The sequence below is a fragment of the Taudactylus pleione genome, unplaced genomic scaffold (assembly GCF_031769625.1).
Source record: "Taudactylus pleione unplaced genomic scaffold, aTauple2 ptg000487l, whole genome shotgun sequence".
Classification (NCBI taxonomy): Eukaryota; Metazoa; Chordata; class Amphibia; order Anura; family Myobatrachidae; genus Taudactylus; species Taudactylus pleione.
In genome coordinates, this window is record NW_028284889.1 from 6,440,883 (window position 1) to 6,458,035 (window position 17,153).

General features: G+C 42.7%; 1 protein-coding gene across 1 annotated transcript in view; it reads right to left on the reverse strand.

Annotated features, from left to right (window-relative positions):
* Nucleotides 1-3,773: 3,773 nt before the first annotated feature.
* RFLNB (refilin B) overlaps nt 3,774-17,153 on the reverse strand; it is a 53,769-nt gene continuing 40,389 nt past the window's right edge. Inside the window, exon 3 of the mRNA XM_088449554.1 lies at nt 3,774-10,889. Coding sequence (XP_088305680.1) covers nt 10,559-10,889 — 331 coding nt within the window. The 3' untranslated portion in view covers nt 3,774-10,558. The remainder of the gene's footprint in view (nt 10,890-17,153) is intronic.

The following is a 17,153-nucleotide window of genomic DNA, read 5'->3' on the forward strand; positions in this document are numbered from 1 at the left end:
TTTCATACTTGGCCACATAAAAAATGTAGGCTCTGGAATGATCCTGGGAGTGACTGTCCGGGAGGGGAAGGGGGGTGTAGCGCAGATTCATTTCTCTGTGACCTGTGCCGATATACAATACCATTATTCTTAGCAATATAGAGAGAAGGTGTTGGCCACAATGAGATCCAACGTGAATTGCATCATAAAGCATCCAGACCGCCACTTCCCTGGGATGCGAGAGATCTCACTAAAATTCAGGAGTCTTACATACATTTTGGGAGAGTAGGAAAGTATGATACTTCTACTACCATACAATGTAGCATGTTTATTAAAAAATATTGGCGGGATATGTCCCCTAAAACACATTTTTGAGGGTAGCCACGAATATTAAGGATCTCCAGGATTTAAGAAGGCTGGGCCACGGCAGATATCTACAATATCTGCTGCAGTCTCTGCATTTCCGACCACAAAAGTAACCCTCATTGGGGGTTGCTTATTTGTCAGATTTACCAATGCGAAGCATTCCATAGCTTGGCTTCCGGCGCTACCACCATCTGAAAATGCCTATGGGCTACTCTTATCGCTGAAAGATCCCTCCCCGGCGCTGGCTGCTTGAACATAGACCCCGTCCTGGGGATTAAAAAATGCTACATTTAGGTGAATAAAGATTAATTGCTGCAAACTGCAGTGATAACTAATCTTGTGGCACCACAAATATTAATAAACATGCCTCAAAGCCATTTACAAAACTGCCAAAATACCTATCTTCCCTTGTCTCAAAATATTCCCAACTTGACCTTTCCACTCTCTGAAAAATATATACCACTTTCACCTTCTGACATTCCCCATTAAAATAATTTTTTTCTCACTGAAACCACTCACTTAAAATGTCATATTTGTACTTTCTCCCAGCCTCCAAATCTTAAAGAGTTTCCTTGAAAACAAGCTTATGAAATGTCTATTAACCTCCCTCAAAATTCTACCCAATGACAACTCATCTACTCAGTTTATGCAAAATGTACACTCTCAACTTACTACCCCCAAATGAATTGTCCTGTGTGACTGGATCTTTTAGCCCAACTGCACACTTTCTATTGCAGTCTGGCTCAACCAATTTTGTAGTCTGTTTCACATAACCTGATGTGCTAAAGTTTTGTGTTCCTATAGAAGTCTATAGAATGTAAGGGAGCAGGGCCCTCTGACCACTTTGTTCTTATCCCATCTTGTCTTGTTACCAGGTTCTTCAAACCTGTCCTCTTTACACTTGTTTCTCCACAGACTTGACTGACACTTTTTGAAGTCACAATTTATTTATTGTCATCCTTAATACTCCTGGCAGGCCATGAAGATTTCATACCTTTGCACTATATTATAATTGTCCACAATGGAAATGTATTTCACATATTTCCATACCAACCGTCATGATTTTGGCAGGACAGTCCTGCTTTCCGGGCACTGTCCCATTATCCCACCCCCAGGGGGCGCAGTATCCTGCAGGAGGTGGGGGGCACTGTTACCAGCGGTGAATGGCTGCTGCTCGCATGCGCATGGCATCCATTTAGTGCTAGGGAAGGCTGTGGAGTACTGGGATCAAACCCTGCAAAATGGGCATGCCACGTGGCCACACTCCTAAAATGCCATGTGGCCTAGCGCGTGCGAGGAGTCCCACAGCAGAGTATTAGAATGTTGGTAGGTATGTATATCTGTGGGCTGTTGCGACATACTCAGTAGTTTAAATATTGGCGGTGCTCAGAATGCCGGTACCGAAATCCTGTCACCAAGTTGAATCCCAGCCACGGCCATCCCGATGGTGTTTAGGGGGAAGGTTAGGCTCTGCGGGTAGGAAGGTTAAGCACTAGGGGAAGAGGGTTAGGTTTAGGCTGCAAGGGGGAGATGTTAGGTTTAGGGGTAGGATTCTTACCAACCATACACGGTGTCAGTATCCTAACTCTGTCAGGATGCCGGCGTATGAATTCTGACCGCCGGAATCCCGTACCCAACCTCTAGCATCTATACTGGACATATACAATCTAACTACCCTTATTGAAATTATGATAAATCACAACAATCAGAACAAAATACAAATAAAATAAAAAACTACAATTACTCTGTAATTGGCTAACAAAAAAGTTAGCCAATTACATTAAAAATAATGTTGAAAGGTACTATCAAGAAAGGTGTATACAATAATTTCAAAGGCCGTACATGTACAATGAGAGAAAGGTTAAACATTTTGGCCTTTAGTTAGAAATCTATGCTTGGCTCAAAGACAACACAGCTCCTCACCCAAAGAACTCCATAGCTACTGTGAGGCATGGCGGTGGCAACATCATGCTTTAGTGCTGTGACGGGGGCTCTAGTCAGGATACAGGACAAAACCACATGGTCAAATAGGTGTACAGGACTCTTACTTTTCAACAAATGTCCTAAATATAAGTGACACACAAATGTCCACGGTACTTAAAAGGCATCCACCTTCCAAGGGGTCGTGTTGTTGGGGCTAGATTACCCCTTTTAACACAACCTGACAACAATGGCCAGAACTTGGAGGGAAGTGGGATGCAATGAGGAGAAAGCGGGTAATGAAGAGATCCTAGTGGGAATGTTGAGCACAGCATAGAGGATGGTGTCAAAGAGGTGAGAAAGAATCTGTAACTTGTTCAGGGTAGAGTCTATAATGAGTAGAATAAAGAGAAGTAGACAAGAAAAAGGCACAGGAGTATCCTGAAGTGGGAAGTGTTTTACCTGATGTCCAGCAGAAGAGGCCTTAGCGTGAACCTTGTGAGCTTTTTGTCCAGTGGACTTATTAAGCTAGTCAATGACCATAGAGGGAGACTCCTGATCTTGATGAACACATATGAACTGACCCCATTTACGTTAGAAATAACTTGAGTTGTTGTATTCCAATTCATACAAGAGTATTAATCTACACTATTGGTTGGTACATCTACACTTTATCGATTGGTTTATTTATTGGTTGGTTGGTATCTCTCTACACAGCCTCTCTCCAAGGCTTAGGGCCTGATTCAGAGTCGGTCGCTATTTGCAGTCGTTCGTTCCAAAAAAAGGGGTGGCTATTCAAATGAACCGTTTGCTCTTTGCGGTCTGTTCACATCTCTATGTCTGAACGAGCGAACAAAACATGCGGTCGTAATTTTGAAAAAACGCCCCCTGGCCGCTTGCACCATACGTCATGTCCGCTATTTATTAGATTAATCGAGTACATCGATCAGCGTATGAACTGCTCGCTATTCTTGTGGTTGTTTTTTCCTACCACTATATTGCGAGCAGTTCTGACTATAAAACAACCAGGTGATGTGGTCAATGACGCTGCTGTTTTAATTATGCACACCCATAAAACGCCCATTTTGGCCTTTAAGCACGCCTGCGTTCTTAATTCCACTCCCCGTTTTCAAGCTCCTTCCCCTGTTACCACCCACATACGCCTCATCCTGTCACTCAAAGTAGCAGGCATTCGCTATATAGCGAACAAACGTTTTTCGGCCGCACTGACTGGTTCGCGCATGCGTATTACAAACCGTACGCATGCGCAGATGTGCGAACATCGCTCGGAACGAGCGTACTGCCGCTTACGAGCGGCTCTGAATCAGGCCCTTAGTACATAGACCGCTTAGTCTGTGTGGATTTCTGCAGAAAGTTGCAAATCCTGTGTGCCCCATGTTTGAACTGTGCATTTGAAGGGAAGTACATTTTCTATGTGTTGCATGGGATACAATTCAATAAACTATGCCATGAACAGAACATCAAAAAACATGAAAAACAAACAAATGTAAACTTTTTAAGCACACTTTTAATGCGGCGGATTCCATTAATAGAACTTCATGGAGTCCTGCACATGCCAATTTCCCCGTCTTCGTTTGACAAATTTTGTTGCACACAAAGTGCATAATACATATGTAACAGCGTTTAGACAACTAACTTATTATTGTTGAGTTTATGTATAGAAGAACACAAAGCTTTTTATCAGGTCATACTTTTTATTACATCCTGTCTTCTAACAAGTGTGTCCAAAAACTTTCCCAGGATGCTGGACATCACCGATACAGCTTTAGGTGGATTATTAGAATATCAAATTGCCCACACAGTAGTAATGTTTTTCAAAACACAACACAAGAAGTCCAACATGAATAACATATAAATAGCTGTTTATTAAAAACAGACCGATAGATATTATATCTAACAATGTTGTCTTTCCTGTGGCTCAAAATGATGCCTCTCTTCTGTTTGTCTCTGTAAATCCTGACATACCTGCTGCAAAAACAGTTAGGCAGCCTCCACAGAATCACACTGTTCATTTGTCCTCTGGGTCTTCTTGAATAAACACTGTATCAGACGCAAACGTGCTCATTGGGAAAAGAAAAGACAGAGAGAATAAGTACAAATCTGTTTAAAATATAATTCTGGATTTCTCATTTAGTTGCCTACTACTGAGACACAAATGGCATTATGCTTTGTTACACATTTTTACACATGTACACAGGAAATAAAACATGGGCTTGTACTTTCAGAAAGGACTAAAGGAATGTCTATTTGTCCTGTTAGCAAATACGCTGGAGACTTAGGGCCTGATTCAGTAAGGATCGCTATTGCGATCGCAGCTCTTTAATCACACGCAGTCTCACTGCGAAAATATGCTAATGATTGCAATGCCGTCGCAGCCTAACATAAGGCCCCCCCCCCGTCACCACCTCCAAATGGTACTTCCTGTCAATCACTCTGTGATGGGTCTGCAGTCACTGAGATCACTGTCCCGATCACAGTGGAGTGTTTGTGCGCATGCATTGAGATGCATACGCAGCGCAGAATGCAACATCAGCTGACTGCGTGCATAAACGCAGTTGTGATCGGTAGGGAATCAGGCCTTTAATCCACATAAAAACTGCCATCGTGACAGTGTTTTATGTGAATGCAAAGTAAGAACCTACAATGAGTGCTAGAACACTGCTCATAGATTAGGTCATGTGACAGTTTGGGGGCGATTCAAAGGCGCTGTTGCGATCGTGACGGACAATATCAGAAATGTCTTGGAAATGTCTTGGAAAAGTCCTGGGTGGTTACTGGGAGGTGGCTTAGCGCATGCATGGAGATGGTCGCTCCATCTTATGCGCATTATGGGAATGTCACGGGTGTGTCAGTGAAAGTGTTTGCATGCACATACGCCCAACTGCTTACATAGGTAGCCATACTCAGACAGAGAAACTGCACCCACCATAGGGCAGGTGCAGGTTTTAATGATGCAACAGATGGTGAGTCTAAATACTCACCAATCGGTATTACAGCGCCTACGGACCCTGACAATGGCTATCTTTGTCATAGTACATTCGGTCGCATGGATGTACACTAGGGCAAGGCGTTGTAGCTGCATTTGCACAGACAGGCGACCGCCAATAGATGCAGCTGCGTTTTTTTCCACCTATGAATCAGCCCCCATATCCAGTTGATAGAAGCGTAGCAAGTCTCCATAGAGACCAGCCTATAAACGAAAGCCAGAGAACTAGATTGAACACATGCGACAGAACAATAATTCTGGAATCCTGATGTGAACGGCTTAGAAATCTGCAGCACTATGCAAAACAGCAGAGATTTAGAACCCGCTGCTTTGTAAATTTTGCCCTTTGAATGGTGCACGTCCCTTTTCAGAAGGAAATACAGTACTAGCTCACTTGGTAAAGGGTCTCTACTTTTTCACAATGTCCCCTGTATGTTCACATGGGTTACTAAGACATTTTGAACATTTTGACATTTGAACGTTCTACACCTTATCCTTTTCTCTTTTATTTAACCTCATGCAATATGGGCAGTGGTGTCACTAGGGAGGTGTGGGCCGCACCAGGTGACACCAACCAAATGGGTGACACCAAAATAGCAGAGCTGCTCTGCTATTTTGGTGTCACCACCTTGAATGGTGTCACCAAGCAGTGGTGATACTGTAGATGGGCACATCATACACACTAACTGGAGTCTGGGGGATGGCCGGCAGCTCCCAGAGCACTGGGCAAGCCCCTAGCGTGATGAGATTGGGGGTGTGATGTGCAGTCATGCCCCAATATGTCATACAAAGTGCGGCTTCATGGGTGTGAGGACACATCCTCTTCTGCAAGCACATAAGCATACACAGATAGAGGTGTCAGGGTGAGTAGGCGCATTGGGTGACACCCACCCGTGACGCCACTGCATATGGGATAATCAATTTATATTAAAATCAAAAAAGAAAATGGAAAAGTGGACAATGGGCCTGATTTAGAGATATACGCAAATCTGATGGTTTACGTACATCTCCATTAGTGTTGCAATGCGCATGTGCAGATCTTGCTCTGTAAGATCGCATGCAGGGTCTACAAGCCACAGCGTGATTGACATACTGTGGCCATCTGGGGGCGTGGATTGGGCGGCAATGACCAGCGTTCTCTAAATCACGCAGCGCCAGTCCTGTTTTGAAGTGTGCCGAGGCCAGTGTCTTCATCCTCTGACACAGCTTCGCTGGCCCCGGCAGCGTGAAAATACAGCCATTCTCAGTAACGTGAGGGTTACTCAGATTGCCGATGGTCATGCAGAATACCCGATGCTGCTGCTTCAGACGCAGCAGTGGATCAGAGAAGCCGGCAGGAGACATCTATTTACACAAGAAGCCTCCTGCTGCATTAGCACATTACTCAACAGCTGCTGCGTACGTCGCAGCAGCTGTGCAATAGCGTCCATCTCTGAATCAAGCCCATTGTTACAGAGAAATCCACTATTGACTTGGAGAAAAGGAACTTTGATCTATGTGATTGGACTATCGGGACGTGTGGGTGTATGATTCACAACATCTCGGTGCACCAGTGGAAAGGAACTCCATATTATTTTACTATCTCTGTTTATTATAGAAGTGTGGTGACAATTCTATATATTTTTTCCTAGGCTGCTCTTTGTACATTTGAGTTATTTGTGATTAGTTAATTGTATAATGAAGTTGGATATGTATGATGTGTGACTGAATTTAAATGCCTTTTTACTCACATTATATTTGCATTATATTTATTAGAATGACAATCACAGCAGTGGCATCACTGGGGTTGGTGACACCCAGGGGCCTATTCATCAACACTAAAATAACGTTTTTAAGGACATTTTCCTTAAATAATGTTATTTTAGTATTCATGAAGCCACTTAGCACAGGAGATATCACTGATATCTCCTGTGCTAAGTCCCCCTGCGTTAATTTCCACACTCCCCATACATTAGTATGGGGATATGGAAATTATGGTATTCATCAAATTCCGAAAATTATGTATTTTCGGAATTTGATGGAGTTACCATATGCCACTGTGAGGTGGCGAATAGCAGGACAGACTTACCTGCTTCCAGCTGTGCAGGTCCCCCGGAGTCTTCCTCCGGTGCTCTGGTGCGTTATCTGGCTCTATCTGCAATGCTGACATTGTGTTCTACCAGCAGAACAAAATAAAGTTTAGAAAAAAAAAATTTTTTTTTTTTTCTAAACTGCACTGTGTGCTGCTGGGAGACCACATGACAGACCAGCAGGACGGAGCCGGAGGGGCTGCGGCGGGCAGGTAAGTGCGCGACGGGGGGGGTGAGTGGAGGGGGGAGATGGGGTTGGGGGGGCGCACACAAACTTATCGCAGCTGTAAGTAGTGCTGCGCATGCGCTGGGTTTACGAATGTAACAGCTCATGCGCAGCACAGATTCCAGCTGCGGTAAGTTAGAGCAGGCAGGGAAAACTATCTATTTCCCGAAAAGCTGTCATCGCAAAAATGACAGCTTTTCGGAATAGATAGTTATAGGGAGGAGGAATGATGAATTCCTCCGATAATTAGGTAGCTCCATGCGAGTTCTAAACCTAATTACCTCCCTCGATATTTTAGGTATGATGAACAGGCCCCCCAGTGTGCTAAGTAGTCCCTTTGCATGCGCCAGAAAAGGGGATGTGCCCTCGTGGAGATGCCGGGCTGCCCCAGAGACTCTCCCCGCACTGTCAGCTCCTCAGCTACAGAGTCCGGGAGATGTCGTGCTGCCCCAGAGACTCTCCCCGCACTGCCGGCTCTCTACAAATACCAGGTCTGAGAGATGGGCGCTGCACAATAACATCACATTGCAGCGCCCGCCTCCAGGTCATTGAGGAGACAGCATTTTGGTGTCACTCCCTCGGAAGGTGACACCCGGTGTGGTCCGCACCGCCCCTAGTGACGCCACTGAATCACAGGGGTATTTGTTTACGTTATTGGTTTTTATATTTTGATGACTGTGTCTAACTAGGATGCAGTCAGGATGCCGGCGGACGGGATGCCGGACGTCAGTATACCCATGCTGCAATCACGACACCCGTCCGAATGCCAACACTGCCATCCTGAAGAGATCAAGATACAGATCCCAGCATACCGACGGTAAGTATGCAGGTTATAGTTATGGTTAGGCCAGGGATAGGGGGTCAGGTTTTCGGCCCTCTGGGGGTGAGGGGGGGGGATTAGGTTTACGCACCGCCGGGGGGGGGGTTAGGGTTAGGGGGATGGAGAGGGAATCTGAACATCGGGATTCCGCTCTCGGTCTTATGACTGCCGGCATCCGGACCGCCGGTAAACCGTATGTATTCCATCTAACTATAGTAGCTTCAGTATATTAAGAGACTACACCTGCTTCAAAATTCTCTATATATAGTACTTACATATGTCATACTGTATATTAACTACAATTCTAGGAAAAATAGACCAGTTATAATGAATAACAATAACAAGAAAGTGCTAAATTTGAGATACAGCATTGAGAAAGTTGTGGTATTTTCAGAGATGAAAAAACTAGATACCTCTATCATTGCTGAACCACATCCATCTCTTATGTGTGGTCAGAGTAATGTGGCAATACACATTATGTGCATAGAAATAAATGTGAATCTTCGCCTGTATGCAGAGTTACAGGCATCTAAGCAGCTGCACCTCCCCTATCCCTCGGCTTGTGAAAGTACCGTCATCAATATCGGCGTGCCCCTCCAGAACACTAAGCGGAGCACTGAAGTTTTTGCATTGCTAATGAGAACTAGAAGCCTTTAGGAACTATAGCGTTATTATATATTTTACAACTGGGACCAATAAGTCATTTTGTAATTTGTAATAGTCCCAGCATCCATGTCTATGCCCTTGGTCCATATATTGTCTAATTTTCTCTTTCCTCCATAAAAATAAGATCTCAATTTTGCTGTATTTGGTGACAAACCCGTATATTGGTTCCCTCACCCAAAAAAATATTCACGTTATACATTTCTCACGCTCAGCCCCTGCTAAAACACGTTATACATTTCTCACGCTCAGCCCCTGCTAAAACCCTGATCCGTTTTCATTTGTTCTTTGCCACCACCCATTGTCACCTAATGGTTATGGCTGATTGAGAACAACATGTAACATATCTGCTAGGATTAGCTCAGAGTAAGTGCTTACTTACTACAGTATACCTGTCCACTAGTCTCCAAATGATACTAGTCTTTGGCTTCATTCACTTACATTGTCCTATTTTCTCTCAAAAATACTCTTTACTGACTTTCTACTTCCTTTTGCACTTGCTAATTATCTTTCATCTATTTTAAGCTGCATACACACTTACCAATGCCGGCCAGCGACGGACGACGATTGGACTGCACGTACAGCCGACTGGGGATATCGTTAATGACCCGCGGGAGCGCGCATCGCTGGTCGTTCAGAGCATACACACTGGATGATATAAACGATATATCGTTGAACAATATCATTATCATTCAGTTTTATCGTCTAGTGTGTATGCCTTTTGCATTCATAATGCTGCAGCATAGAACAATCTTTACTAAATTGTATATATCAAGAATACATAAAAAGACATTAAGAGAATTTAATATTTGATTATCACATTTTAGAATTGTTTAGTTGACCATCTAAGTGCTTTATTCTCATTAGAAAGCAGATGGGCATCAAAATAGCCATGATTACCCAATAAACTAATGTATCTCATCACAGAAGTAAATGTCTATAAAAGGTGTTAATGGGGCATTTGATGTATACCAGGAGTATTTAACAATGAACTGTCCATATTTTTCATGGAAGGGCCACATACATGTGATAGATATATGCAAGTTGGTCATACAATAGAGGCAATGGAGATTATGAAAAGCTACATCCGGTACGCGGGCCACCAGCTGGAAAAGTCCTGACCCTATTCTTGTCCGTATTAAAATATAAAATTGCGTTGGACTTGTCTAACAATATTTCCAAATTTTCGGTGTAGTGTCCAATGTGCTTTGTATGGTGCAAATGACATGTGAAATAGTATTTTAGTGCCTTGTAAAATACCCGTTGGTTTTTGGAGTTCAGAGAATAGACTTTCACAGTCATGTAAATATCCAAAGCAAATGCTTTACTGACTTGGTACAGTGTTGTGTGGGTACAAAGTGCCATCACCAGTCAGTCTGCAGTTAAAAGCCTTGCCTGCATTGAATCTAAGATCTTGCTGGTTTACCAAACCACACGCAGTCTTCTGAGACAAAAGGCTGCATTATTCATTATAGTCCTCTAAACCATAGAAGCAGTTATACAAGCAATCAGTACTCATCCACAAAGCACTCATTGGCCATGTGTTCAGCTGCCTCCAGCTCCACACTGGACAGAAAACGCCTCATGCATTTCTTGCAGTTATAATCCAGTGTGGTGGTGTAGACTGTTTTTGTGTGCTTAGGATAAACAATGGTGGTGCTTGTGAATCTCTGGGCCTTGTTCTTGGGCTCAAAGCAAACTTCAGCTCTGTAGCTGCGCCATGTACAGTTAGGAACGCAGATCACAGTTTGGCTGCATGAGGAGACTCCCAGTCCCACTGGCATGTAGATGTTGTCGATGAAATGCTTCTCAGAGTCATATTTCACTGACGAGGTATACCTGGAGACATGACAGAAAGTCCAGCATTAGTGGTGGCTGTTATCACAGAACTACTGTCAGAGAAATATAATTAGGGGTCTATTCAGCAATAGTGACCATGTTGTCCAGAATATTATCGGGCAACATCGTCACGATTTTTTATCAATTATAAATATTTATGGCTGCTATTCATGTTTCCAAAAACAGTACCTTCTGTTCTGCTACTGCACATGCTCAGTCATGCGCTTCCGAACAGTCTCCGTCCCTGCTTTGAGGTGACCGCCGACTGGTAAGTGCATCTCCAGCCTGTCCAAAGTGATTGACAGGTGTATACAGGCTTTATATTAGCCTGTATACATGTATATATGTGCTTTTATATTAAACATGTATAAATGTTATATATTTATGTGCCATTCTATGTAACATTTATACATAATATCTAATATAAAAGCACATAAATATACATGTATACAGGCTAATATAAAGCCTGTATACATGTCAATCAATTAGGTTTAACAGGTTCAAGAGTGACTTATCTGTCCGCAGTCACTGCAAAACAGGGACGGAGACTGGGCGGTGTTACAGGATGCTGCAGGGACTTATTAGAAAATTTCCCTCTGTCCCTGCAGTTTTGGTAAAATTTAATGTATTTTCTTCATATAACGCCATTCTGAGATGGTGTTATATAAAGTAAGGATATTTTTAGTAATTTAACGCTTTATGCCAAGCTGAATAGCAAAAGCGTCAAAGCACTGTATAGATCAATGGCTGATCCCTACAGTGCGGTACTCTGCGAGATGGGAATTAATGGAGAAGATAATTGTGTTATCTTCTCCATTATCCCATTGCTGTATAGGGGGATTTACATAAAAAAATGCGGTAATTATGATTTCCACATTTTTTTTATGTAAAATAATCATTGCTGAATAGACCCCTTAGAGTTAAAAAATAAAATGTTCACAGAATGCTTTCCATATAAAATAATAATCTTTACACACACACACACACACACACACACACACACACACACACACACACACACACACACACACACACACACACACACACACACACACACACACACACACACACACACTATTTAACACTATTTGTGTATATATAAATAGTTATTTTAATTAAATCCTTCTTCCCATGCCTTGATAGTATACTTATTACAGGTGGTGGCATTCCACCTATTAGTTAGATTAACAGACATTTTGGAATAGAAAGACTTTACATATGGCCACATTGTGGGGCCTATTCGTTAAACATTAAAATTCTCTGGAGATAATTAGCTTTAGAACTCTCATAGAGTTCTAGCTAATTATAGGTGGAATTCATCATTCCACCTCTCCATAAGTATCTATTCCGAAAAGCTGTCATTTTTGCGATGACAGCTTTTCGGGAAATAGATACTTTTCCCTGCCTACACTACCTTATCGCATCTGGAAACAGTGCTGCGCATGCGCTGTTACATCTGTAAAACCAGCGCATGCACAGCACTGCCTACAGATGCTTTAAGTTTCGTACCCCCCCGATCCCCCCCACTCCCCTCCGCTCACCTTCCCCCCCCTCGACTTACCTGTCCGCGCAGCAGCCTCCGGCTCCGTCCTGCTGGTCTGTCATGTGGTTTCCCAGCAGACCACATGACAGATTAGAAAAAAATACATATATTTTTTTCTTTTTCTAAACTTTCTTGTGCTCTGCTGGGGAGCACACATGTCCGACAAGCCTCCGGAGCCGGAGGACGGAGCAGAGCGCCAGAGGGACTCGTCGGGGGACCTGCACACGCTGATACAGGTAAGTGGATTCTGCTATTCGCCACCTCACAGTGGCGAATAGTAACTGCATCAAATTCCAAAAATTGATAATTTTCGGAATTTGATGAATACCACAATTTCCACATCCCCGTACTAATGTATGGGGAGTGTGGAAATTAACACAGGGGAACTTAGCAAGGAGATATCTGTGATATCTCCTTTGTTAAGTCTGTTCATGAATACCAAAATAACGTTATTTAAGGAAAATGTCCTTAAAAACGTTATTTTAGTGTTGATGAATAGGCCCCTGTATGTCCTATTTTTCATGTAATGCCATAAAATCATACAAACTATAAAGTCTCAACAATTCAGGTTTGTTTTTATTTCAGACGTTCCAAAGATGCCAAAAAGGTTGTACTGTAATTACTAGGGTGCAAATAAAAACGAAGACCACTGAATTATGCTAAGACAAGTGGTATCATGAGCGTCTATGGGATTTCCACAAAGATGGTATTATGAAATGGATAAGAGACAATGAATGGAAAATTGGCATATTCAGGATTAATAGGGCTTCCAAAATTTCAAATAAAAAAATTCAGACACTTGTGTAGAAAACGTCAGACAATATTTACCACACTTTGCTCCATTTTGGGACTATTTTCAATGATCAGTTTAAACCTTTCACATAACGTGGCACCATGTAATAAATACATTATGTGGGCGTATATCTGATTATAATAACCTGACTGGAAGTACTACCAACCATCAGCGGCTCCAGCCCTCTTACATGAGGGGGGCTGCCGCTGCATCTGGTCCCGGCGCCTGCACAATGAATTTCAGGCACCAGGACTTGCACATGAGCGGCGGTAGCACCGTGCATGCACATAAAACTAGACCAGCTACCAATGCAGCACCGAGAAGCCCTGTAGGACTGCCCAAAAGGCAGAGCAGCGTCTACCACTGGGGCTGCCTGTCCTGTGCGTGACTGGCAGGTTGCGCTTCCAATAGGAAACCAACTCCAGTCACAGTGTAGCCAGTGCAGTCACGGAGTGCACTGGCTCACTGAAGTGGAGGATTTTACTGGGGGGGCTGTAGCCTCGCAGCCCCTAGATAAAATCCGCCACAAAAAAAGCACAAAAATACAATTTATATAAACTATTTTTATTTTCTATTCATTAAAATGTATATTATGTATTACGTATCATGTGTTATGTTGACAAACATAACATTTGTTTCTATAAGGGGAGATGTACTAAGCCATTGAGAGTGATAAAGTACCAACCAATCAGCTCCTAACTGTCAATTTTCAAACAAAGCCTGTAATATGACAGTTTGGAGCTGACTGTTTGGTACTTTATCTCCCTCCAATGCTTAGTACATCTACCCCATGTACTATGGGGTTTTTTCCCGCATAGATAAGAATGGGTCAATCAAGATAATGGACAACAATTTGTGTATCACATGTAAACGCACTAAGCTTTAAGGAAGTCATTATGTAGAATTCACATACTGAACCTGCATAAACTTGCCACATAATACATTCTTTGAGAGATGCTATCTGCAGACTTTGCCTTTTTCCTTTAAATCAGCAAGTGGGACTCATACTTAAGAATATTTTTTTAATGAAGTGGTTCAGATCTAAATATATAAGTAGTTGCCTTTTTATTCCAATAATAATAATAATAATAATAATAATAATAATAATAATAATAATAATAATAATAAACTGTATTCAGATATGTGTATACAGTTCAAATAACTATATAAAAAAACAATTCCCGTTTCAAAGAACATAATACCTAAGCTTTAACTGGATGTTACAAAAGTGATATTCAGGGGAATATACAGTGCCAAGAATATGCTTTGAACATTCAGTGCTTAATTTACCATCCGGTTTTACAATCATCTGGAAGGCATTCAGTTTAACCAAAAGATCTGAAATGTCTGGTAGTTTTCTGCTGAAGCAGTTCTCAGGTGGAAAAACTACACTAGTGTTTAACACTGTGGGCCCTATTTATTAACATTATTTTTACTAAAATAAAGTGAAAAAGGGTACCAACACATCTAAAGAATTAATGTCCCCAGCACATTTAATTTCGCATTACATATCAGTACCAGGACACTCCGCATATTATTCTATTAGGTAATGGCCCAGAAACCACATACTAGAGGACGCCATCATCCCCAGATTAAACATCTCTCTAATCACCAGGCTAACGTAAGTGGGATCTGTACCAAGGCTGTCACCATACAGGAATATGGCTGCCAAAATTCCAGATAACCTGGTATGGTACATGCTGATACCAAGATCAACAAAGCTGCAGATGACACGGAAAAAGAGGATCTGAGTGACTGAGGGCCTGATTCAGACCCGCTCGCGAGCGCAATGCGCTCGCAAGCGGGTCAATGGTGGCCCAGTGCGCATGCACATGACGGAGTCGGCTCCGTCGTGCGCATGCGCGACACCCGGATTACGACGGGCAAACCATCGCTCTGGGTCTCGTACCAAAGGGGGCATGCTGTCGATGTTGAGTGACAGCACGCCCCCTTTGGTGGGCATGCCGGGGGAGTGGCTGCCCAAACGGAGGTGTTCCCATGTGAACTGTTTGAGCTGAAATCTCTGAAAGCTCTGTTTGAGATTAAATCTCTCTGGGACTTGCGGCAACGAGACCCTACCACAAGAGTCTCGTCGTAAGCCCGATGGTCGCTATGGTTTTGACCATCGCGACCATCTTCCTGGCTGCTCGCTATAGCTGTGGGTGGTCACCCACAGCTATGCAAGCGGCCAGGAGGCCGTTTGAAAAAACCAGAAGGCCGGCCCTGATTCAGAGCGAGCGCTCTGTCAGAGCGTCCGGCTCTGAATCAGGCCCTGAGTACGGACAGAACCTTATTCATCTGTATGATAGAAATGTACAATGCAGGGAGCAGCATGTCTTTTGAAAAGCTGAGAGGTGCTAAGAAGTACTCTACATGGAAGTTTGCCAAGGAGATGAGCGAGAGAAGCTGTGGAAGGTCACTAATAACCCCGTTGACAAACCAAGGTCTAGCAGTGGAATCACGTTTATTCTATTATACACGGGAAGGTTACAGCTCATGATATATGGATAGCACTGCAAATGGCTTATGAAGATAAATGCTTAATGAGAAGAATTAACCTGAGGAGCACATTGTATGCAACAAAACTCAGTTCTTGTAAAAATATAAATGAGTACATAGACAGATGTTATCCAACTCTCAGCAGTTAATTTCAGTTGGCATCACAATTGATGATGAAGAGGTTGTTATGGGGTTGCTGCAAAATCTCACAAAGGAGTACTACTTCTTGGTAGAGTCATTAGAGTCAGGGTCTACGAAGCAAATCACAGAGGCTGTACAAGTTAATTTATTGCAGTTTCAATGCTAAGTTATAGCAGTTTCAAGAGGGCATACCTACTGAAACAAATACTGAGCATTCTGTTCTGTTTAAGTTTAAGACACAAAACGTTTAAGATCATATGTTTCAAGATTCACAAGTTGGGAGATAAGGCCTCAAATTGCAGACCGAATGTATCAAGTGGCACCTCATCACTTAAGTGTGAAAGTGGGAATAAAAATAGCCTTGAATGTATCAGACAACTACTACAGAGACTGCTCGTACATGGACTCAGGAGCCACAAGGCATTTCAGTTGTAATAAAAATTGGTTCAAGTCATTAAAGCCATGTGAGTCAACTAAGGTCTGAAGTGTTATTGACAAAAGAGGATACAGAGTCCAGTTTACGTAAGGTTGGTCCATAGTGTACAACCAAAGAGGTAGGGGAAGGCCGGGCTAGTTGTTACAGAGGCAAGTTGTTACAATGAATCTAAAACCACACCAATGTCGCGCTGCGGTTCATGCAACTGGGAACAAGTTTGAACATTTTACCGTCAGTGCTCAGCGAAACGGCACTAACGCAGATGTATTTACGTAATAGGTACCTAAACAAACTTGTTTTTCTTGTTCCAAAGTAATATTTTTCACCTAGATTTGAAGTCTTACCTTGGCAGGACTGTTAAAGGTAAGGATTTATCATTCATTTTGTTATAATCACAGACTATTAGTGTATTTATTATCATTGTTATAATCATGAATTGAAGCAGGGAAATCAAACGATGGCCATCTTGGTTATCTGAAATCACTTGGGGCAAGTTGTTACACAATATCAGAGGCAAATTGTTATTTTATTTCTGTATTTTTGAAACAATTAGCTCCAGCTGTGCGAGTAGTGCTGTCGCGCAGAGCCCTGTGGATGACACCACTGCTCACCTGCACCCCCTGCATCTTGCTAGCCAGGTGCCTGGAACAGCGCCTCGCTGCTGCAGTGCCACCCGGTGCTGTAATCCCAGCGCTGTAATTGCCCTACACATGATGTTATATCATTCCCACAAGGAGCGGGTCTGTACAGGGTGCAGAAAATCCATGTTCTGGTGCTATCAATTTAAATTTTATTATTACCAGTTTTTGATATAGTGCACACATAGTCCGCAGCGCTTTACAGAGCATGTTT